This window comes from Athalia rosae, chromosome 1 (assembly GCF_917208135.1).
Source record: "Athalia rosae chromosome 1, iyAthRosa1.1, whole genome shotgun sequence".
NCBI classification, from domain to species: Eukaryota; Metazoa; Arthropoda; class Insecta; order Hymenoptera; family Athaliidae; genus Athalia; species Athalia rosae.
In genome coordinates this window covers 23,758,717-23,784,509 of record NC_064026.1, presented here as the reverse complement: position 1 = coordinate 23,784,509, position 25,793 = coordinate 23,758,717, and the positions used below count along the sequence as shown (strand labels likewise).

Here is a 25,793-nt window from a genome sequence, read left to right as displayed (position 1 = left end):
CATAAACGCGTAACGCACAGCGTATAAATAAAGCTTTACGATTGTCAAGGTTTTGCGTCGTTGTCATTTTAGCATGCACGTTTGTTACGCGGATATGCAGCGCATCCCGCGAAGCACATTTCGAATTATTATACGCAACACGATAATAAATACTGGACTATAAAATTTTTATTCACGGTTTCGTACGCGCGTCAGTTTTCGGGGCCAACTGCAGCCAGCGGCTTTACGATGATATACCATAGTTACAGTTGGGCGTTACGCCTGCTATACACAGCTATACGTACGTGCATACACTATTTCGTATAACGTTACAGAGGGCATTATTCCCGTTGAAACGTTGCATGAGATTTGGACGTCCCTAAATCATCCGTTTATATTTTGTAAATTTTTCTATTCGCTTTGTATTTCGCGGAACAAATTGTCGGTCATCGAAAATAAATCACAGAATTTCGTTCGCTGGGCGCAGCGCATCGGTAATTTTAATTGAACCAAAATTAAAGCTTATACATACATAGATATATATTCGCAGCAAAGCCAAAAATGGCAATGGCATCTGTTCGGTTTGTTCAGGTGCGATTTTTTTATTAATTTCTACGTTTCCGTGTGTTCCGTGTGTGCACACGTAAACTTGAATCGCAGAAAAATATCGCGCATCAAGCGTATGTAAATAAAATTCAGCGCGAGTATGTTTTATACAGAAACGCTCGAATCCCGTACAAATAGATAATTTTCCGCGTCGCAAAACTACGAGATGAATCGCTTCATAAAGATATTGCGTTAGTCGAATAATTCGTGAAAACTTCAACCGAGCCCCCCCGATGCGGCTTTTATTTGAGAGCCTGAACAGGGTTCCCGTTGGATACGTCGAACCGCAGTTCTCCTTCATTTGTCATTTGAAATACTGCTAGGAATTATTTGACTATACGTACGCCACATGAACACGTAAAAATACATATATCCAGTATGGCGCGAATGTTGTTCGTCCCAGAGACGAGAACGCTGATGACGCGGACGCCCCACGTACCCCACGATCCATTCTCCGTCTTCATCCTACTGTGAGCGCGGTGCTCCCCCGAACTGTAATTGTACGAGAAAGGAAATGGGGAAGGGAATGGCAATGGGAATGGGAATGGAAAAACAGGAACGCGTATACGCGACCGGGGCATTCCGATTAAAACAAATGTATCCCCGCCCTTAGCGGCGGCCGAGCTTCTAGTTTATTGTTTGGCCGGCACACCGGAGAAGAAAAAAGGGCGAAATACCGAAAAATAAAAAATTAACAAAACGAAGTTCGCCACGATCCGTACGACGCCGATCACCGATACGTGGTCGCCCGGGGATTGCGCGAAAGTCCTGGGATTGGGACAATAGAAAGAGACGCAGGAGTTCGGAATCTGGAATTATGGCTCGCCGCGCGAACGTTGCGCCGGCTCACCTGTACCCCTGTATCTCTACAGGAGAAGAGGTCACCGGTAATTAGTTTACTCTTGCAATTATTTAACCCGCTTGTCGTATCGGTGAAGCGAACGCCCGCGCTGTAAAACAATCGAACGAATACCGGGGAGCGACGACGGCCTCGCGCGTATACCCTAAATTTTTATTCCTATCGTATGTTTTACATTAAACATTTTTTTTTTTTTTTCTGTTTTTTTAAACGAAATTCCAAATATTTATACACCCTGCACCGAAAATACATATTTTACACACTCGTACAGAGATTGCGTAAAGCGATTTCGATATGGTTTTTTTCTCTTTCATTCTTTCGTTTAGGTACTCACGTTCGGGGGTTTGAAAAAAAAAAAAAAAAAGAAAGTTTGGCGACAATAAAAATTCCGGAACGTTTTTCATCGCCACGCGCGTGGCGATGAAAAACGATAATAGCCGATATTCGTCACGCGGAATCCCGCAAAATATGTGTTGGTATATATTTATTACGAAATGTTTAGTTATTGTGTACGTTCGAGGTGCAGTCCGTTGGATTCTTCGTCGGACTACTCGTGAAAACAATATTAGAAGACAAGCAGCTCCGACGACACCTCTGACTTTTGCGTCGTATTTCAAAAAGCATCTTTTAGACGCGCTTTACTTTTCTCCTCTTACCGAGGTCTCGCAGCTTTTCAGCTCTCGGAATAACGGTAGGTAGGTATACTGCCGAGAGAGTTGAATTGAATTTGTTCCGTTCCTTCGTTCGCACAAGTTACCGTGATGCTGCAAGCTTTGGTCGGATGTATGTACGTACCCAATGCGGCAAAGAAAAGCACATCGAGAATATCCGAAGAGTTATCATCCACCCGCGCGCGGTGCCTTTTTTTTGTTTAATATATTTATATCCGATTCCGAGAATGCAAGGTGCAGTTCGTTGAATTTCCGTCCGTTCGAAACTCACGATAATTAACCGCGACGTTTACCAAAGCTCCACCTCGCAATCGTTTTATTGGTACAGTTTCGAGACGCCCTTTGACAAGGATAATACATAACATGATTCCACGTCGTACGAAGGGGATGGCCTTTTGCTCGACTTCTCCAGGAAATGCAATAGAATATCTGGCGAATCTTGAGAACGCCAAGTAGGTATATATACCGGTACGGTTATACGTTGAGTAGATCACGTTAGGGACGGTACCGGGTATGTTAAGTGCAAGTCTCCATTGAATTTAAGATGAGGTGAACCAGAAAGTAACCGTCGGTACATTACGTACCTCATGCCTCGGACGATTATGCGTCGAATGATAGACGATGAAAATACGGAGTGTTATAAATTTGTTTTTTGTGAAATTATGGATTTATTGTCCGGCGTTGGATGTTCAGAAACGGAACGAATAGCCCATCGCTTTATTTCGGATAAAATTATCGCCAATAGTCGGAGTTCGGAATATATACGTATATATACGATAAAAGTAATATATACATGGTAAGAAAACAAGAAGAAAAATAAATGATGAGAAAAAAAAAAAGAAAAAGGCAAAACTACCGTCGCACCAATGGAAGCTTCGAAATTACGTATTTACTCGGAGCTTGCGAGCTTCGGCTGGTACAGCTCTAGTGCCGAACTGGTGAGGCGAAAAGTATTTTCGATTCGTAGCGCCACGCGAAGGAGTAAATTATGTTTTAGTCTTTGAATGGCTGGTACAAGGCGGGTGTACGTCACCCCGTACTCGTAGCATTCGACGAAACTTTCATGCGAGCGTCTCACGTTCGCGGCTTTTTCATTTTTCTATATTTTTAGATATGGCGCGCTACATGGTCGGGCTATACGTATATCGCGTAACAGCTCGTACCAGTCCCGATGCATGTTCACGTGACATCGTACGCCCGTAATTAGGAAGGTAATACATCCGATCGTGGATCCATACATGTATTGTACACGATATAGGTATACAATCCTTCGCACGGGCCACGTCTACAGACAACCCTTTACATCCTGGTACGAATCGTTTTCCAAAATGGCCCTGCACCGGATATCATTGTAACGGTAGAAATAACTCCGATGATATCCCTGCCGACTTTGTAGGCAATGATTTTTTTTGTTCTTGGATCGTTAAATTTATGCACCGCTATGATATATGGGACGATTATTTAATCTTTGATTTTCAATTCCGCATACAGTTGGAGAAAAGAAGGGTGCGTCGGATCACCGAATAAATTGGACAATTCGCTGCGAAAAAGTACATATATATATATATATATATAAGAGAAAGTAATTTACTCGCTATGGATGGAAAGGCGTAATTCGCCCTACATTTCCCTGCATATTATACGTAGTTATGATTTTGGCTCGAATACAAATTGGAGTGTCATTATGGAAAAAGGGAAAATCAGACGATGCCGAAAATTACATTGCGCTGATTTCCACGTTGGTTCAACTCGGCGGCTGCACCTCTACGTCTACGTGTATACCTTTGCTGAAATATTCAATATAAATATTAACCGAAATGTTAATGGAATATTGTAATTACGACGGACTTTACCGGCCTTACCGGGCTCCCTTTCGTCCGTCCGTCTTTCCGTCTATCCATCCGTCCGTCCATCCATCCATCCATCCCTCATTCATTCCGTTACCTGGATAGGAATTACGAGCCCGTATTTCTGTAATTGTTTTCTTGAGCCCTCCCGACGTCGCTTCTGTACTCGTAGCAAATTGGGGCAGCTGGAGATGTCTTTCTGTTACAGGAAACTCCCATTCGAGTCTGTCCGTCGCGAGTGTAATAACAATAGTAACAACGACACCAACGACAATCACCAATACCCGAAATTTACGCAAAGGTAAATTTTCGAGTCGATTTGCAAATTTTACCATCGCTAATCCAGACGTTCTCGATGAATTTTTCGCGAGTTAAAATATCGTATGAATATTAAGAATTTTCACCGATGAAATGGAGTTTGAAGATAACAAATTTTAAACTTCTTCACTATTTACCGACCTCATCAAGAACCTGCAGTCCCGGATATGAGAGAAGAGCTGCTATATATGGATACTCGTCGAGGGGGTTTACTTAATTGCGCTTGACCGGCAGGTAATTGCGATTCCCAGCAGAAGAGCCGCGCTATTGATTTTCCCATAGGCTTGGTAACAGAGTAGAGAATTTGAGTCCGCAGTCTTTAAAAGTCGTCGGTATTAAGAGTTCGACCTTTTATTTTAAGCAATGTGAAATATCGGAAGTGAGAATATGACGAAACTGTTCTCTCCGGGTGAAGCCGAGGCAGTGGTCAACCCGCGTGGCTTGTTTTCAAATTCGACGTATGCAGCACGTATATGTATACCCATAAGGTATATACGAGGAGAATTAATCTTGGCCTACATTATTTTCAACGGGGGCTATGAGACTCTCGGAAAAGTTGTGAGTTATCACGATTTCGCGTTAGAAATATTGCATTCTGTTCCCTTATACTTCTTTCGGCCTTGTAGAATCCAGAATTCATGACAGGGAGATTATTCCTCCCCGCTCGTCATCCATCTTGCGGGTGCGAGAGACGAGACACTGTTTCCCGGGCCGCGAGTCAAAATTATGCGGACATCAAAAGGGGGAAGAAAGGATGAAAAATCTCTGAATCGGAGGAAAAAATATCGAACCGAACTTGGCAAATGACGTCGGTGGGTTCGCTAGGAATTTTCAAGGGTTTATATGGCCGCGAGTGAGAGATTTGAGAGCTTTCAAAGGCTATCCGAACTTTCTATATAATGTCCATACGACCGCCTACCCTGTGGAAAAAAAAAGGGGGAAAACAAAAACCCCGCAGACCCGCGGGATGGACTGCTTTTTTTCTGGCAATTCTCACGCGAGATCCAAAAAAGAGAAAAGAAAAAAGAGAAACGAATCCACTTAGCCGGGGGATTCGTTATTAGAAAGGATTCAACGTTTAACCTCGATCTTTTATTAAGGCGTTATTCGCAGAACAATATTTCTCGATCGAGGCACCGCGTATCACGCGAGGTTGGTGGCTGCAAGGTACTAATTATCACGCATACACGGGACTTTAGCTTCGTCCGTGGGTTTGTGTCCGACTAACGTAGAACTTGGATACCGTAATACCATACTATTCTTACTTTGCGCGTTACGTTGCGTCACGACGCGACGCGACGGCGCTTATCGCTACCGTATGTAAACGAGCTTCTTAATTATATTTGCAATCTGCCAAGAAATAAACCACTCAGTTATTAATGAGGTGGAAAGAGAAACAAAGTATAACGCGGTCGTCCGCAATGCCGCTGAAATTCCAAGGCCCCGCAAAACCATTGGTATATTAGAAAATAATTGGTATATTAGAGCCGATGAGGTCGTAATATCGAACAACCGTTTCCCTATTTCGTCACTTTCGTAATCAATGATTTCTCTCTCTCTCTCTCTCTCTCTCTCTCTCTCGATTTCAACAAAACGTGAGAAAGGCGAATTTCACTGATCAGGCTGCGGTCAACCGGTATTCGCGTTCACTGGGTGTATGTGACAAGTCTGAAATGAGAGTTGCAGAGGCCGATCGATTCTTTGTCGATTATACATTCTGTGTACGCATGTTTTATTTTTTCTTCGATTTCTCTTTCGCTTGTACGGTTTAAGTGTTATTATTTGTAAGCCCGAGAGAGGCTGAACCGTACACCGTTGAAACTTCTCTAGAAATTTAACGTCACGGATGACAGATTCAACGCCCTGGCTTTCAACTCGACCGCACTAGAACCATAGAAATCTCCGAGCCGACATAGGGCGCGCGTTCGGTATTATCTGAAAAGTTACGCATGAAATAATTCGCTTTTAACGGAACAGGAAACGTTGTTTCATTCGCTACACAGAGAATACCTACCCCTAGCTAGTCGCTTGCGGTGCCCGCGACGTTGAAATTCCGCAGCAACCCCGTTATTCCTTATACCGCCACGTGCGACCGTTACATAATTTTCAAAGATACGATATTTTCAAACGGGAATACTTTCTCCAACGTACCATAGGTACGACATTATTGTTACATTTTACCTGCGGTGCATTCGCTCGCCACATCCCGTTTTGCAACTATGATCAAAGTCTATTGAAATCAAAAAAATTTCCATAAAATCTGACGATATTGGGAATACGAAGGATATTGATCCGATTTAAACTTTATAAATGTATACTAGCATTGCACGGGTGCGCTTCGCGTGCGCCGCATTTGATTCCATTCGTCGTTTAAATTTTTGTCCCTTATTTTTTTTTTTTTTTTCAATTTCACATCATTATATTTCACACCCATGTTGAGAGTGTTTTCTTATTGTCAATCTGCGAATTTTTCGGATCGAGGTATCTCAATTTTTCTGCTCCCGTACACTAGGAATTGGTAATAACTTGATCAATTTTATCAAGATAGGTCAATCTAGTTAGAATATGACTGCACGAACAAAAGAAAACAGGATAAAAAAATTTGGTCTCTTGTCGAAAATTTTCTGATTTTAGTCCAAAAGCATCCGAATCCCACAAATCGTCTGTTGTACGTATACGATATGAGGGTTGGTGCATTCTACTATCTGATTTTTCGATGATTGAATGAGTTTGCTTCGAATTTTCCAGGAATTAAATCTCGTTCAGGTAATTTCGAATTTCACAGTGAAGTGACTCGATCAAAATAAAAGTATCAGGTGTCTGAAAAATGGCTTATGGAATTTCTTACACTTCGCTTGGTAATGCGTTGTTTTTATCCGAAGTACGTAACTAATTTACACGATAAAATGTAACAAGCGCTTAATGCAGCAGGTATTCTTGCAGCACGTTATTCCGGAGAGGAGCAAAGGGGTGAAAAACCGGTCGATGAAGAATTACGATAAAAAAGTTGAATTCTTCCAATTCCGAAGTAAATGAGATGGACGACGTGATTTTCAATGAAACTCATCTCATCAAGCAGCAGGCTGAAAAGGACGAGATCGAGTCTGAGGAGGCAATTTATCGAAAGCGTAAAGTAATAGGCGAAACGCTTAGCTATTATTCATAACGCCCTGGCCACCTAATTCCGGGCGGGCGGCTTTTGACGAAAAATTGAATCCCTGTCTGAAATCTCACCGCGCCGCGCCGCGCCGCCCCGCCTCTGCAGTATCCACGTCCGTCGCGTCGTGCCGGTACGACAAAGTAATACAAATCGCGCCTTGTTTTTTAAACGGTACCGCAATGACGGCGAGGAGCTTGCGGACACGAAAATCGGCTAAGGGAGAAAGGAGAAGGGCGAAGGGCGAAGGGCGAAGGGTGAAGGGCGAAGGGCGAAGGGTTGCGGGGGAGGCGAAGCAGACGAAATCCAGCGGTTTGCGCGCAAATTGGATGTTATCTCGGCAGCTGGGGACAGAAGAATCCACGCCCCTCCGGGACCTCGACGAAACGCCTGTACAACCTTGAAAAGAAATCTGAATGGCCTCGGAACACGGTAGGTAAAAGTAAAGCGACGAGCATTATTACCCAGGAATAACTGCAGCGGCAGTCATTCTTCTTCTTATTTATCTGTTCTTTTTTTTTTTTATCTAGTCAATAGTCGCTACGGTCACGTTATTCCACATCCAGGTCTTGGAAATTATAATTCGATAATTTTACACCGGTGTCGGTTTATCCAAAGTCGGGTGAATTACTCATCTAAACGGTGCGGAGGGTTAATCTTCGGAACATTAAGCGATATTCGACTCCTTGATTTCTAATTATACTATAGGAGGACCGCCAAATTAGCTGGTACAATATCTAGGAACGATTAGATCGATGCATCCGACCTAATTTAGCTCTGGTGTCTATAACGATCTCGGGGTATTTTCAGCGCGGGATTTACTAAAATTGGTTCGGAATGTTTTTTTTTTCACATGCATTTTTCATTTAATTTTGATTATAAAAAAGAAAACCTACTGCATGCAACCGAATTTAAAGCAACCATTTTGAATGATTCGTAACACATTGATTCTAGTTTGCCGAATACGGATAAAAATTGAAATTCTCTAATGAAAACGTGATGAAATTTTCGAAGAGGACAATGAATAAATCATGTCTGTCTCAAATGGAGGGTGCTTTGTTAGTCAGTTTTTTTACGGTTTATTTCGGGGACATTAAAAGGCTGGGAATGCAATGAAAAATAAAAATGAATTAATAAAATGGCGTGAAAAGCGTTGCCCCTTCTAGATTTTCAAGTGCGCGGTCCCGTGCGATAGAATCTCAATTGATTACCCGAATATTTTTTCATATCTTCGTAAGTTTGCCTCAATCCGACTTCCGATCTCCAGATAAACGTAATTTATTCTGTAAGATTTTCATTATGAGAAAACGAAAACGGGGCATCTCGCGTGCATTAATTTACCGTTATCAGGCTCACTTCGTATAATAAATATCGATGAATGGACAAAAGATCGACGTTGAATGAGGAGAAATATGAACATACCTCATTGGCTGTCAGCTCGCGATTCAGTGAATTTCAAAAAGAGAAAAAGAGAATTCTGTACGCGTCGGTATACATATAGCTATCTATTCATACGTAAAACTGACGGAATACCTACGCGTGAACGTGTGCGCGTTCTGGGGCTTCGCATCAAGTATATATTGAGATACACAACCCTTCGGGTGAGCGCCCCTTCACAGAGTTATCGAGATGTTTATCTGTTTATAAGGGCTGTTTTCCGAATATTTATTTCTCGGTAAACGGCTGTTTTCTACCTCGTTTACCGCGTCCAACGCTTTTATAATGTGGAGTACCGAACTCCCAGCTTTTCCGTCTCCTTAGCCTCCCCTACTGTTCCTTTTTTTCCCTGCACCGCGCTGAGCCAAACGCGGAAGAGTCAGTCTCCTATTTATGCTCGGGAACCCGCCGCGCGTTTTCTCCGCAAGTACATTTCGTACGGACGTGTGCTCCGGCTTGGGGCTTTTCCAAGACGGAGACCCACCGCACCGCGTTAAACTCACATAATTTTACGTTAGCGTTATCACTCGGAAGGGAAATAATACATTTATTATATCGGTTATTCGTCGATAGAATCCGAGAGACCGTTGTATCGAGTCAAACGATCCTCGTAGCTTACCGTACTTTCGAAGGTTCGTAGATCAACCGAGATATGAGAGAAAGCAACATTCAGAAATTTCGAGGGCATGCTCGGAATGTTCCATTCTTTGCCAACTTTTAATATATAGATATAGATACGCGCAGTGTGTATATAGCTCTTCATTTTAGCACTGAGATTATTCCGGTTCCTTTTCTATGAAGCTTTTCCCCGCACCTTTCATCGCATTGTCTGAATCCGTTCTTACGTCCCTACATAGTTTCATATTTACTAGAACCGAGTATAATCTCGAGGAAATATGCTCCGCATTGTGAATCCACCTCTTTTTGATAATGAAAAATTTAATGAAGGTAAATGTTAAATATTGCACCTTTATTCCTCGACTATATAGCGAGAACCCTTCAGTAGCAACGTTTCAACGGAAGTTTATCACAAAAGACTCGCTACAGGGTGAAACTGGTGAACAAACTTTTCCTCATTTGTCATATGCTTGTAAAAAAAAAAAAACGAAAAATATTCGAAATCACATTGCTCCGTCGCGTAGTTATTAAGTACATTCCGTCGAGGTATTTCGGGGCTTGACAATCTCGTTGAAGAAATACACAAAACTATAAAAGCAGAAGAATAACTAATCACCTCTACGAACTGTAGTCGAATTCGTTCATCGCCAACAGATATGTTACATCGCTTCAACAACCACCTAAAATTCATTCCGCCGGTGTATGGCGCAGAAATAAATTGCTTGCTAGGTAAGTTCGATGAAAAAACTTGGTTAAAAGGGTTGAACGGGCTCGTTTGTAGTTTCGTCTTTGTTTTACCATTTGTGGAGAGCGTTCCACTCTGACTCGATTAGTGCGAGCAGAGGGCTCGGAAAAATCGAACGCGGTAATGCATCGTTTGAAAAGCTTTTTGAAAAACTTTTAGTTTTACAAAAGTGTAGGGCCGCTGTACACGGTTCGACGGACGAGTACGTGAAACTGTGAATTTCTGATCAGGGTGAATCATCTGGAATACGAATCCCGGAACGAGTATGTATCCCGAATTTACCGAACTAAAATCGACGAGCGGGTCGAAGGTTTACACGGGGTAAAAGCCCGGCGATCTCGCCGACAAAGTAACGAGTTACCCGTTACTATTAGTTAATGACGCGAGACTGGCTTTCCATCTTTCCAACGTTGTCTTCCCCCTTTTGTTCCACGGGGTATTTTGATTTTATTACAATCCTCTCGCGCTTCTGGAATATCCTTATCCCCACCGCTCGGGAGAGTCCGGCTGTAAAACAATAACGAGCAATCACATAATGGCTTCCCCACCGGGCCCTCTTACTTGCCCCCACTTGACTCTGATCCCTCGTCTCACCCCCCCCCCCCCCCCCCCCGCCCCTATGTCCCTTCCGTCTTCCCCGTTGCCACCCTTATTTAATAAGCGACTCGAACCGCACTTGTTCCCTCAGGCGTCGCTCCTCCCAGACGAGATCCGTCGCTGACAACTACTTACGGAAATCTCGACCAGCCACCGCGAGACAATAAGATCTCCAGACTCGGAGGCTCACGTACGGTAAAGCATTCACCCACACCGTACATTAAACCTTCGTAATTCCTGAATCAACTTTTAATACGTTCAAAGTCTGAAGTCTATTATAGCACGTGCTCGAAGGTTTAAACTTTCTAAGGTTTATCGTGAGATGAAAGTCATTTTAACTGAACTGACGTAGTTTTGTTGTTCGGTGTTCAAAAACGAATGCATACAGTTCGAAAATGGTGAAAAAATTATAGGGGTGCGAAGGAGTTTTCTAACGAGGGGTAATCGCTATGCGCGTTACGCTTGAAATGAAATTCGAAAAAGAATCCGTATCCCGAAATGGTGAAGGTGTGCGTGAGCCACAATCATAATATCATACGCGGACGTTTTAATCCAGATTTTTACATCGCCAAAAAATTGTTATCACTTTGCCGGACAAACGAAGCGAAGCATGCGGCGGCATTAAATCCGTGCATTACCTCCTGCGATTGATATTCCACGTGGTCATCATACCCGAGAACAATTACGATGGCTTCTCCTCTGAATCCTCGGTTACTATAGTAAATGACCGGATCACCGAGAACACTTTGCCAACGGTTTGCCTCTTTGGCGTGTGTAACAACCGATTCAAAGCCAGTTGATAGAAATGATTACTTTACAGGGCAGTATCGCAGCACGCACTTCACGCTCCGCTTTTGAAGTTGACGAGACCTCGTATAGGTGTGACGCGAGTCGCGCGGTCCAATCGATCGATCTGCGTTTTGTGGGAGTTTGTTTGGACAATTTTCCGACGATTTACGCTGCGGATTCGCACATCCTCTTTATACCGGGACGATTGACGATATCGAGAAACAATCGGAAGTACGACGCTACTTCGTGCGCAGTTCCTATGGAAGGCGGAGAAACTGAATCTTCCGGCGCGCGGAGAGTGCTCGGTGACAAATGGTTCCCTCGTTAAAGGGGGGTATACATGTGAGACCCTATTCGGCAAGGTAAGCCGTAATCAGAGCTTTCTTCCGCGGAGAAGCCGAAATATATCTGTACTCATCGAATGCACTTGCACCACTTGAAACAGCGGGTCGCAGTTTAAGGTAAGGAGATCACTTGGCTGATACGCGACAGCTTGTTGTACACCGTTGTCGCGATTACGAAGTGCTCCAGCGATATTATTCCTCATCCCGGTGATATCGTTACGCCGAAATTAAGAGCGTGGAATAATTTGTCGTCGCGAAACAATTTTTCGTTGAAAATAACCGCTGAAATAACTGAACCGGTTTCCCGCGGGATCCGATTCTAGAATATATTCACCGAATATCGCGGAAGGATTAAAATTAATGAACCGGAAAAAATAATAGCTCTCCCGATACGCCCGGCAGGAATCTGGATGCAAACTAGACGGGGGTCAAGTTACGTTTTCAGAGATTCGCGGACACGCGGACGAGATAACTTGTGCATAAATATGTATAACGTAGACACGGCTGAATCCACCGCCGGTTTTCACCGTCTGCGTACACACGTATAACACCTACCTAAACATGGCAGCTGGTATGTAAAGCACACAGTAACAACTCCTTTACTCTCTACAGCTGCAAGTTGCACCCACTGAGAGAGAGAGAGAGAGAGTTCGGCCGAGCTTTTGCTTCCACAAATGTTGCCAAACTCCGTATAGCTTCGGCCGTTCTTTTTTTTATTCCGTGCGCAGCGGCAGCAGCAGCAGCAGCTTTGTAGATCTAAATAATTCCGCGCTGCTATAAGCCCAAAACCAAAATAATAAAAGAAACAACGAATAACGATAATAATAACAATAATAACAATAACGAATATTTTACCGGTAGCAATAATAGTACTTTATCGGAAATTCAGCCTGGTTAGCAATTATGTATTTATAGGGAGAACGAAACGAACAAAAGATTGTAAAATCTCCCAGTGTGCAGGGGATATTGCACAGATTATTTATTTTCACCTTTTCTTTCTTTTTTTCTTTTTCTGTCGTAAACCTGTCTCCGTTCTAGGAGGTCTGGCATCCAGGTGAACCATGCTAAACAAATGACCGTTGAAATCGCCAATTAAGAGTCCTTCAGCATTGCATCGCACGGAACGCGTTGTTCCCCGGGTACGGTGTACTACGTCTATATCGGTGTACGTATATAAATATATGTATATACGTACAACTCGTAGGAATAGCTGCCGTTGCCGCTGTTGGGGAACACGGGGTACGGGGGTTGGGGACCCCCGGTACAATTTCCAAGAACACACATCGCTAACTAGGTTACGTAACACAATTAGCGCCTCCGCTAATTTCTCAGCGTCGACTAGGCACCCCGCCGACTTTACTCTGCAACCACTTGGGATGGTAGTTCACTATTAATGGGCAAATACAAAGCGCCAACTATCTGGGACGCCGGGCGCACCTCTCCGCTACGTTGACGTTACGTTTTCCGTTATCGTCACACCGATCCCACCCCGCTACTTCGCATAATATTCAGCAATGTCCCGTAAAGGTAGACTATAATCGGGACCGCTTAGACCCCCCCTTGTCTGTCCGCTTTTTCACCTCCGCCAAAATCTATATTCACATTGTATCAATTACACGGATATTCAATGCGGCCAAATCACGTGGCTGCAGGTTGACACGGACTATTCGAAAGTATGTGAAGAATATTAGAGAAAAACGTACGTTTACGGTCCGCACCGTATTGTACGCCGAAACGACGAGAGTGAGATTTCTCTACTCGCTACCCGCGCTGTTGTTACTTCGAATGAAAAAAGGGGATAGGACCGAACGGTTCCACGGATATAAAAGAAAATGAATCAAAGAAAAATGAAACAGAGGGTCGCAGGTCCACGATATAGCAGGGGGGTGGGGGGGAATGAAAGAATCGTCATAATCGAGAGGAAAGTTATACTCCCGACCGAGTCAAAACCACCCTTTGGCGAGACCCGCGGCGAACGAAAAAAAAAAAAAACAAAAAAAAAAACGAAATAAAACAAAATAAAAAAATAAAAAAAAAAAAAAAAAAAACAGAAATACTTCCATTCTCCCGGCCATTTAGCCGGATCCCGTTGTATCCGAAGGATCCATCCGTCGAGGCGACCCTTCGCGCGCCCGCTCTACCGAGTGTAAAACCAAGACTTTGGCTACCGTATAGGTATACGTATATGTATAGAAAGAGCCTCTGGCAGACTTTCCGGCGGTTCCCGGAGTTCCGCGGGGCGAAGGTACGAGGTTGCGCTGCAGAGCCACGCATAACTTTCCGGCCCGCGGTGGTATGAGGATAGATATAGGTACCACCCTACCTTATCTGACTCCCACAGATATGCACCCCCTGACCCCGCCCCGGTACTGATACGTGGAGAAATGGGGGGGGGGAGGGTGGAGGGGGAGGGGGGGGGGGCGGCGAGAAAGAGGTGAACGAAGGGTGGCTCGAGAGTACAGTAGAGAGTGGAGGGTGCCGGTTGATGCTGACGTGAATTTTCACCGCGTGCTTTCCACCCTGGAAAACGTGGTAGTTTTATCGTTAACTTCGCGCCAAGAGCGCGTCTACTACCAGCTACTAGCGTTCAGAAAGGCACCGGAGGGCCTATTACATTACCCAGGTATAATGCACATATCTCACACGTACACACACGTATATAATCGCGGGACTCACACCGTCGTCGCGCTGCACGGTATAGAATCGGCGGTATAGACTCCGACCGCGTAAGCTCTGTCAGCCACCGGTTGTGCAACTGCAGTTCCGAAGAATAGCTGAGCTCCGAAGTTCGATAACGTCTGACTACGCGGCGGAGGCTAGGGGTGTGCAAGGCGATCGAGAAGAGGCGAATATAAAAGGGATGGCGTTCGCGCTTTCACCTCACACGTGTTGTAATCTTCGAATCTTCGCCTCCTCCGCAGCTCACCTGCGACGGTGCGAGATACCGAAGAACGGGGGGAAGTTATTGACCCGATCGAATGGTCCGCTAATTTTCGAAAAATTTCAATATTCCAAGCCATTGAAAGGGGTGCCCGAAATGATCGAAAAAATCATTTGGCCACGCGTACCGGCCGAAATTATATATGTTATCGCGTTCGGGGTTAAAACCACCCTCGCTGCACGTTCGTCATGCACTTATCGGCGTTAATTCAGATGGTTGGCGGTGACGGAGCACCGTATCTCGTTCCCTTCGTTCGTCGCCCGAAATATGATAATCAACAACCTTTGGAATCGGATGGCTCGATTTTGAAATCGTTCGAAAATTAATTTCGGCACGGTCCGTCGTCCCGTCACTACGTATTACGACGCGCGGCTTGACTCGATGAAATTCACGGCTGGCCTCGTATCGTCTCAAATTTCCTCAAGATACATTTTGTCGTAATTGACAACCGGACACGTAGAGCAACGTCAATTGGAAATAGAAAGACACGTTGGATTAGAAGCGAGTCATCGGACATGGATATCCCGATACTATATTAATGGCGTAGCGACCAGACGACGTTCTACGTTACTTCGTGTTTGTTAGGCGAGAGCCGGCCGTCATTACCTTCCGACATTGACTAGCCTATAATAGTAAAAAATAACAGGCACACGACCCAGATACTAAAAATACCGAAGGGCCACGTTCACCCCCCGTCGAGATAACGACGGCGATCGCTCTCCTCCGAATACCGTCGAATCTTCGATGCCGCCTATAAATGAACGTATACCTCGTACCGCACACAGATACACGTATCGATACGTAGCATGTGTGTATTTTCATCGCGAGTATACACCCAAAAGGAATATATATATATATATATATGTATAAGACCGAATCTCGTGGAAAGGTGTGCGTATACGATCGAGTGCGTAAAAAATTGTCGACGTGGTCGTGAAGTACATACGAACATTCGTACGCTTGATAATGTATTCGTAGATCGATGTGTTTCGTGTACAACACGCATGTCGATATACGTATACCGTAAGTATTGTACACCGGATCCACCATATACGCTCGTCAAATATAGCTTTTATCCCCGACCAGCCGAAGCTGAACCCGGTGCGCCTGCCGAGCTGAAATCGCGCTTAATGTTCGCGTTAATATTGCAAATGACGGGATGCGCTCGTCATAAGCTTGAGTGCGTTGGGATCACTCCCAAGGGGGATCAACCTGGTTTTAATTCCCGAAATCGAGTTGCTCCTTATAATTTAATGCTTCACTTTCAACGTCGTCCCTGCGAACGAAATAAACGAATCGAATAAACCCCCCCCCCCTCTCCAGTTCGATATCTGCCGATGGCGATACAGCGAGACGGGGTCTGGATTCGGTCCGATCTTCAATTAATCTGCAAGAACGGGCAAGCATCCCTTCTAATCTCAGATCGAGCGTCAGCATTCTCGAGCCCCTTTTCCGACTTTCCGCGAGTGCGGTTCGCTCCCACAGGACTCCGTGACGGATTCCTTTTCGGCCACAATGACCGTCGGAGTCGAACTTCCAAAGAGCATGCAGCAGCTATATGGTTACGGGAGTAGAGGCAGGTGGAGAGGGTCGAACCGGGACGGAGGGCCAGGGTGAAGCGAGAGATGTTCAAACAACTTAAACGCTGGACAACTTCACGTGTTTAGGGTAGGGTAGGACTTTGAGTGTGGGCAAACGCGCCAGACAGTTGTGGCCCATGCGGAACGACGAGTTGGAAGGAAAAGGGGGATTTCCGAGGGTCCGGAACGGTCCTGGAACGGACCTGGAGAGGGTGACGAGGAACGCGACGTGGGGCGAAACCACCGCAGAATGGTATTATCTGTTTACATTTCACTAGCCGGAAGGCGGGAGGGTTGTACCGTTAAACAGAACTCCGCGCTGTACACTGTATAGTCGAGACCGAAACGAGCAAAGATTTACGCTCCCTGAATTGTGCGGCTCGATTTCGGTATAGAGTATCGCGGCCGGGTAACCGCCCGATCACCTCCCGCTCTCTCATTTTCATTCGTTTAGTTTCGCGAAATGCCGAATACGTGAAATACGGTCATCGATTTTTTTTCGCCATATACATATGCGAGAGGAATGAAAAATGTTAACAAAATAGATTTTCAATCAAAGTGAAATAAAATACCACCGAGCTATATGGATTTAATTATAGGAGAACACCATTTTCAACGGGAGATTGAAGGAGAGCTGGACTTCCGGCTCTAATGATCGTACGAGAAATTTTAATTAATCGAATCGGCAAATTTTTGTAATTCACTTTCCCATTAAATGCGCTACTATGAAAACGGAGTCTCCTCGGATTGGAAATTCTATATCTATTCGGGTTATTATTAATGATCTAGAGAAGCAGTAAGCCGCTCGTGTAACAGTCCGCCACTTGCCAGAACCACTCGACACAGTGATGATTAAAAGGCGTACCAGGAAGTCATTAATTCAGAGAGGTAATTTTGTACTCACCGTGTTGCTGTGCTCCTAGAATTCCAGAATGCGACAACAGAAGCCACAATAGCAGCAAAGGCCACTTCATTTTGGAGCTGTAACCAGACGCAGGGACGTTATAAATATGTATACGTACATAGAGCTATATGTAAAAATATATATACAAACGCAAATGTAAATGTGTACGTACGTATGTACGAATGATTTTATGACAAAATGAAGTAAAATAAAATGAGTATAATAAGGAAGAAACAAATTATAATGAGAAAACAACGTCGTCGTACCGTTGCACCTGTAACTTCCTTCTCTCCCTCCGAGATGATAATCAGTTTGCCGAAGAAAAAACTGGGGTGAACGCGACGAAAGAATAATAATACATTACGAACGTGTACGGTGATACGGTGACGACAGTGATGGAAAATAATTAAACAAAAAAAAACAAAACAAACCCACCCCCACTACTACCGAGCAACGAAGCACGGAACTCCACAATTTCGATAACGATACATCCTCGGTTTCGTAAATATACCTATACAAATGTGTCATAGATTTGTTCGGTAAGCTAGACCGGGAAAGCAGACTGCACCATGATACCGACAAACTAATATCCGCAAAAGCGCTCTCATTTTTCTTTATTAGCCCGGAGATGTAACAATGGCGCACGGCTCGGCGTCAATGGTCTGGTTTTTCGCAGGCAGCGCATCTGGTGGAAACGAAGGCGGTGGTGCCCCTCTGCTTGTGGTACATGTACAGGGAAAGACTCCCGTCGTGGATGATGAAAGCGGTAGCGGTGGGCATTAGTGTTAGTGCCATGGTAACGGTGCAGGTGGTTCTGGTAGCGATGGTGTTGGTTGGAGTGTGGGGTTGGGCCTCTGTCATCTCGCGAACGGATAGAAGCACATCGCCGCGAGCGTCTCTTCTTGCTTGGAACCCTCCCCCCTCCCCCCCCCACCCCCCTTCGCCCCCCTTCGCCCCCGTTCCTGCCCACTAAATGGCCATGTGACGCTATACCAGTGCCAGCAGCCGTCGTATTCCATTGCCTTTCCCTGCCTGTGTACGTGTGTAATACACCTATACATCTCACATGTACGTATGTACTGCACATCTACCGGTGTGTGTACCGGGTGTAAACGTGTGCGAATACCGGCGAGTTGCGGTGTTCGTACAGACTAGGTCGTGTTTCCTTCCTATTCCCCTTCGACGCCGTTTTCCGCGGTGTAAGGTGCAGAGCCCGCGACGGCGAGGGTAGCAGCGGGTGGTACGCGGGGGTGACTTTTTCACTTGTGGTGCGCCGGCATATTGTGGCGGTATGACGATAGGAGGAGTTTTCGTCGAAAAGTCTGCATCTTTCGAGTGACAAAAAATCCGAATGGATGGCGTCATCCGAGTGATTCCTGGTGAAAGAAAAGCCATGCGTGATCGTTGCCAGGACGACGAAGGGACACCGAGAAGTTCTCACCGCCACTCGACTCGTCCGTACGAATACGAGACGGAAGATAAATATACTCGGTGAAGAGTTCCTGCGTCGGAGTATTGGTGGGTTTATTTCTATACAAGAGCCCCGGCCTCCTTCGAGGAATTAGAACAAGACTTGGAACGAGTTACATCTATTTCTTTGGGGGTGCTGTATTTCCGCGGAAAACACTCGAGCTCATCATTCGGACGTCTTACCTGGATATTTATTTATGGACATACGTGCGCACCTTCGTTCCGATGGACTAATCGAGCGATAATTATGTACACCCGAACTTGGACACGTGTATGGAAATCGTAAGAGGAGGGAGGAGGAAGCGAGGGTGGTTTCGACTCGACTGGAAACAACGTGGCTGATGAGATGATTCGATGAGCCGATAGATTTCATTTCCACCCTACGTTCGTTTCGCAACTAACAAGCCAACAATTGGTCAACAAGATAGCGCTTAGCGTTCGGATCGCGTTCCATTTGTTCGCCGAGCGATGCTCGTAACATTAATTACTCTTTCCAACGTGATCAGGGAGTGCTACACACATAACACATAGAACACACGGGAAATAAAAGTAACGACTGTTCCACGAGCCGCACCCCTGCGTCCGCGACCACCACCCTCTCCCCGCGCTGCGATTCCGTTCGTGGTTTGTAACGATTATCGGCCACCGCGGTGTTGAAAAATGAAAAACCAAAAAACAATTCCGTCCTCGTTTTATGCGCTCTTCAAATTATTGCACGAATACGACATCAAATATCGCTCACGTTCCACGACTTTTCCACGTACGCGTAATATTTTTCCAGACGCATCTTTTGATAATTACATTTTTCTTTCGTACTTCTCTTCGTTCGTTTATCCTCGGCGGTGGCAGTACTTAGCGGTCAGTGCGGTAAAAAAAAAAAAAAAAGAGAAAAAAAAAAACAGAAGAGAAAAAAAAAGAAAAGAGAGTGAAAAGATCGAGTAGAGAATACAAAAAGAATGGCGGAGTCCGACTGCGGGGGATGGAAAACCCAAAGCGCGGAGGGAGAACCAGGAGGTTGATAGCCTCGAGTCGGTTGGTATTGCTCGTTGGAGCTACTGCGGAAACCACGACCGCTGAGGTGGGCGACCAGCACCGCCTGTTCGCACAATGGCGTCTGTGTCCCGTGCAAACGCCGTATACATACATATACATGCACGGAGTAATGTACCACACCGTATCCGAACCAACGCACGGGCGGACAGCCCGACAGCCGATTTCCCTCGCCGCGACGACCGATACGATACACGTCCGTCGCGTGGTACAAATTGGAAGGAACTTGAAATGTTATTATTAACGAATATAAGTCATCGAGCGATCCAGGCGTAACCGCGCGTGTACGATGATATTGATACCGTACCCCACTCGGTTGTCATTTTCGATACCTCGCCGGTTTTGGTAATTTGTAAATTGCAGATCTCGTTTTTGCGGTGGTTATTATGTATGTGGTATCCGAATATACAGATATATATATTTATACATGTATATATATGCGCGTAATTACATAAATACCACGCGCCCTGGACCAATGCTCGCGCGTTCGACGGTGTACCTACCCCAGACCTCTGCTGCAGCCGTTGGTTTGTACCGCTAACAATGCTGGCGTACGAATTCTATAGCGCGAGAACAGTGGTTGTCAAGGACTTTATATAGGGTGCAATAACGACCGTGTATTAACATAAGACATGTACTACTGTGGGTGCCAATCGAGACGGAAGAGTGTCTGATTTCGAATTAATTGGAATTCGATCAATTGAGATCATATAACAATTCATTAAACCTCACCGAGCCGAATTATTCCGTAATTCATCGTTTCGAACGGTGCACTTATCCCTGTTGAATTTTTTATCGCCGCAATCGGACGACCGTCAAGCTTTCCCTTCTATATCCCACGTTCGCAGATGGGTCGCCTCGTCGATCACCGATTATCTCGTCACCGTTGAAAACAATCGCAATAATCCACAGACAGCGAGATTACCGCAAAGGTCAATCAGAGCCGACTCGCCACTGGTCAAGTATTTCATTGGTTCGCGGCAGGGGCCATCCCCTTTTTTCGTTCGGACCACGCCGGTTGAAAGCTAAACCGAACAAATCCATCATTTTTCCGTCAACCTCCGCGGTCCTGTATTTTATTTGTTTTTTTGTTTTTGTTTTTCTGTTTTTTTTTAACATAGATGGTTAAAATGTCTAAATAATTCATTGGACTCCGGTAATCACAGTATTTCACATCGGTGTGATACGATACATAATTTGAGCGTCACTTGCCGCATTAGCTGTCGGGGTGTATCGAATATTGCGTCCGGTTCTCCAGTAGCCGGCTATATGGAGTATGAACGCGAATATGTGGGGGGGGGGGGGGGGGGAGGAGGGTAATGGGCGAGACACGGGAAACCGGGCATCGGTACGACCAACTCGAAACTGCGGTAGTAGCTCGTATTATGGGTAGGTATATACATATATACATACGTACATACGCGTATGTATATAATGCACATACCCGTACACGTCATAATGCAAACAGAGGTACTGCAGCTGCGACAAGTAATAGTTCTGTCGTGTATTGTTCGTGAGATAAGGTACACCAGTGCAAGAGTGATTTACGAGGGGCAATTCGCCCCCCCCCCCCCCCCCCCCCCCCCGCATTGTAATAAGTCGATTGACAATTTATTTGAACACAACTTCGATCCATCTGACAGACATTTTGTCCGCCTACCGCACCCCCGTTCGCCCGCGCCGCACGTCTAGGAAACTAAGCGCGGTTATACCCCTTCGGAGAAAAAAGAGAATAGTAGTAGAATAAAAGAGAAATGAAGTAAAACGTGGGACTCCCCCGAGCCGTTGTAAGCCGAAGAAGAGTTGAGAGGGAAACGGAGCGTCGAGTCGGTGAGAGAAGCAACAAGTTTAGCGACTAATCGAACCGGAAGTACCTAGTCGATTAATTGATTCCAATGAGGGGGAAAAAAAAAAAAAACGTTGTTCAAATTCAGCGATCGACGAGGACGACTCCGCACTCCACACGCCGACTTCGTGGGCGAACGAAGGAGTAAATATTAGCCATTTTTCTGGAAACGCTTACCGAGGAAATCGAAATTTTGCCGCCCACATGATCATATGATCGGAATTTTTACGAAGGGGGTCTTACGGTCCGCGAGGGGAAGAGCACGAGAGAGACGAGATATGATAGAGGAACAAAAAAAAAAAAAAAAATTGAGTTGTTAACGGTGCAGCGGTAACGATGATGATAATCCGGATAATAATAATAACAATTGTAATAATTTGAATCACAGGTGTACGACGCGATGACAAAGCCCGTAACGTGACTGCGTATATACATATATAATGTATGTACACGCTCACGTTGCTTGGCTATGTGGATTCTGAAACTGTTTACATAAGCTCGCTGTAGTTTATATACTTTCAGAATCCAAGCAGCTTGCGAGCGTATACACGGACCACGGCAATATCCTCTGTATTTTCTGTTCCGAATGACAGGATACATACGCACGTACGTACGTACATAGTGCTATTCGTACACATTCGTAAATGTATATAAACACTCATGTGAGTAGATCCTTGGCGGATTCTGCATACACACATGTAGAGGTACGTTATATGCGAGGGTAAAATATACATCGTATCGGTGTGTGTACATTCGTCCCAAGCTCACTTCATTTATGCCTGACAATGCGGAAGCCGGTATACGGCGTATAAGGTATACGCGAGTGGGACCGCGTTCATAACTCGACCCGGGATCGGTTGATCCAATTTGACTCCCTCGCCCCCCCCCCGTTCACTCTTCGCCCGTTCCCATTCGCATTCCCGTTACCCGTCCTTCTCCTTCAACTTTTACCCTCCTTTTTCCCCGTCGTCCCAGACATCTCGTACTCTCCATGACCCTGTAACGATATAACTGAACGGAACGCACGTCTACCGATGAAAGTGAAGCAGCAACGTCACTTCTTTCCCCGTTGGTATACGACCACGGAGAACACAAGGTGGAATGCTTATTTTTATCATGTTTACATACCGTAAGAGCTTTCCTTAAGAATCCAAAGGAAAATTACGATTCCTGAGTGTATCGGAAGACCGGGGATTCTGCATCCCTCGCTCATCTGAGCCTCCGGGCAAACATAGCGGGCGATAGGAAAATAATGAAAAAAAAGAGGAAGAAGCTGAGGTGGATACTACGCGGGGATGTACGTGTCTGGAGAATACCTACCACCTTTTTATTTCCATCAGACTCGCTTCTTGGGACAAACCCGCGACCTGATGAAATGAGAATCCCAGAGCACATGGAAACCGATGCCACAGCTACGCGAATACGGGGATTTCATTTCCCGACGCTGGATTAATATTAAATAGGTCAAACTACTCCGGACACATTTGAAGAGTTAATTCTCGTCTCTCTGTTACCCATCGTCAGAAAGCTGAAGGTGTTCGTCGATGATCGAGACCCGTTCGAACACTCCTCCGATTCTGATATCCTAATGGATAATCCGGTTCGCGGTTTCACCGACGAACTCCCCCCGGTGGCCTTCCGACGCCTATCGCGCGAATGTCGTGGTTCCGACGCTTTGCACGCGACGCGGACAAGCCAACGAACGATATATTGATACGCATCCGTTAAATTCACCCCCATCTTCGTCCCATCACCGAATATGTACGATCGCGTTGAGAAGTTGCGGTTGCCAAGCGACCCACGACGCATCGTGCCATTTCAGAAAAACCGTAAGCAAGCCCGAATCTCGCGCGACGACTTTACGCACGACCGAACTTCCGATGTGATCAACTCTCGCGAGTAATAAAGACGATTTTATATTATTTACAAGAAGTTCTTTTCTCCTCCGCTTTATACATTTTTCAAAATCAATCCCTTCTTTAAGCCGAAGTGGCTAATGATTCGGACTCCGCGTAGGAATACATAATTCCGACGAGCTTTCGTTAAATTATCGCTTCCGATACCGGCTCCATTGTGCTATTGACCGGTCCACACGACTCGTGAGAGGTAGAAAGTTTTTCGCGAAACGGGAATGGTCTTGAATATACTTCGATGAATTTTGTCTCCACATAACACAATCGCATACTTATTATTTACAGATCTGCTCCACTTTCGTGAGGAAAAACCAGAAAAAAAACAAATAGAAGTGAAAAAAAAAGCTCCACTCCGAACGGAATTGAAAATAAAAATCACAGTAATTACCCTCTCCTCGCAGTATTATAGTCAACTCGTAAGTTCTAAAAAAATTTTTACGTCGTTCGCCGGACTGGTTATTGTCCAAGATATACAAGTATCTTATATAGGGTGTATATTTTTCACATCCTCCGGATCGTGGCTTCACTCAAATATTTTCCAGTTGAAATCACGTTGCAGTGAGATTAAAAGAAAAAAAAAAAAAAAGAAAAGAAAAGAAAAGAAGAGAGAAAAAAAATTGAATAAATTTTAAATTGGAATTCCACTCTGAGAATCCCTTTCCGCAGTGACGGAATTACAAGAAAGAGTAGCTGGTATTTGTTCAAGGCGCGGTAAGACATTTGTCAAGTAAGTCTTCCGGTGAAATAAAAGCCGTCGTCCTAACTACAGGGTGCGCTTTGGATGATGACTCGCCTCCGACCTGCCGACCCTCCGCTTTCGTTTTAAGACTAAACTTTGAATCTTTCCAACATAATTCTTTGAGCCGCCGTGGTAATTCGCCCTTTAAAGTCACGGGTACAGGTACGCGTACAGCTCCACCTAGAATTCCAGTTACAGCTTCGAAACGAAAAGTTTTTCAGTTTTTGAATAATGCGCACACATACGTACATGGATAGGTATGAATGTAAAATGGCAAGTAAAGGTAGGACTTTTTTTATTTTCGCAAACATTTCAATATTAACTGAACGTGCAAAATTCCATCCTTTCCTTTCCATCCATTCCTTTGAAAATTCTATATTATGTACGGACTCCTCTCTCTCTCTCTCTGTTATTTCTCAACAACAAACCGACGGAACGTGGATAAAAAACAAAAAAAAAAAAAATTAATCTAGAAAACCAAATAAAATAACGCAAATAAAAAAATCATCCACAGGTACCTACTGTCGGAGTAGTGTTTTATAACGATACTTTCACGTTTGAAACGTTGAAAAACTTTTAGTTACAAAAGTACTTTCATTCACATACACATGGCGTACAGTTTTTCTGCTTTTTTTTTTTTTTTTTATTTCGCTTTTCTTTCCTTCTTCCCTCTTCCAGATGGTTTCATAAAGCGACCAAGTAGGGTAAAATTCTGTTAAAATGTTGAGGTTTGAGTGGTAAACCAAGTCAACGAACTTTATCCCAAGCTCCGTGAAGAGGGATAAGCGAAATGTGAGGATATATTTCAAAATTCTCCGAGTTCATTTTGATTCTTACAATTACAAGTAGTCGGAATTCGGTTGGGTGAAATATGTGCGAAGGTCGACTAGGTAACGTAGATCCGATTTAATATTGTACCGGGTAAAAATCATGTATATAGATATATACATAGGACATAATCCTAAGTCGTTTCGCTTCCCCGCACAGTTATATAGGTACGTACGTATATCCGCGATCAAAAATTCAGGATGCGAAATTCGGTTCGGTGATCCTGACCCACCTTAGTCAGGCGATAAAAAAGAAGGGGGGGGGGGGGGGGGGAATAAGATATTCCGTAAAATTTGGGCGAAGAAATAAAATAAACTGAAATAAAAAAAAAACAAAAAACTGAGAGATGAGGTTGGTAATGAAAAATAAAGTTTTAATAGGAAACACGTTGAGTGCGATTCCGGTGATCCATTCCCTCGGTGGATAAGGTTGTTAATTAATAGACCGTACACCGAGAATGTTTCTACGGGTATACCTATACTCGCTGACGCGTTGTTTGGTGAAAATGCCAACGTGCCGCAGGTGCATATATATACATTTGGGTGGGTATGAAGG

At 44.7% G+C, this 25,793-nt stretch overlaps 1 protein-coding gene across 2 annotated transcripts in view; it reads right to left on the bottom strand.

The window, feature by feature from the left end:
- The window catches only part of LOC105692780, a 126,577-nt gene that overhangs the window by 47,385 nt on the left and 53,399 nt on the right, over positions 1–25,793 (bottom strand). The window contains exon 2 of one of the 2 annotated variants that reach the window (XM_012412219.3): positions 17,393–17,469. In XM_012412219.3, the coding sequence (XP_012267642.2) occupies positions 17,393–17,462 (70 nt within the window). In that variant the 5' untranslated portion in view covers positions 17,463–17,469. Of the gene's footprint in view, positions 1–952; positions 1,563–17,392; positions 17,470–25,793 lie in introns of those variants that run through there. The other variant, XM_048648965.1, reaches the window with a different exon arrangement.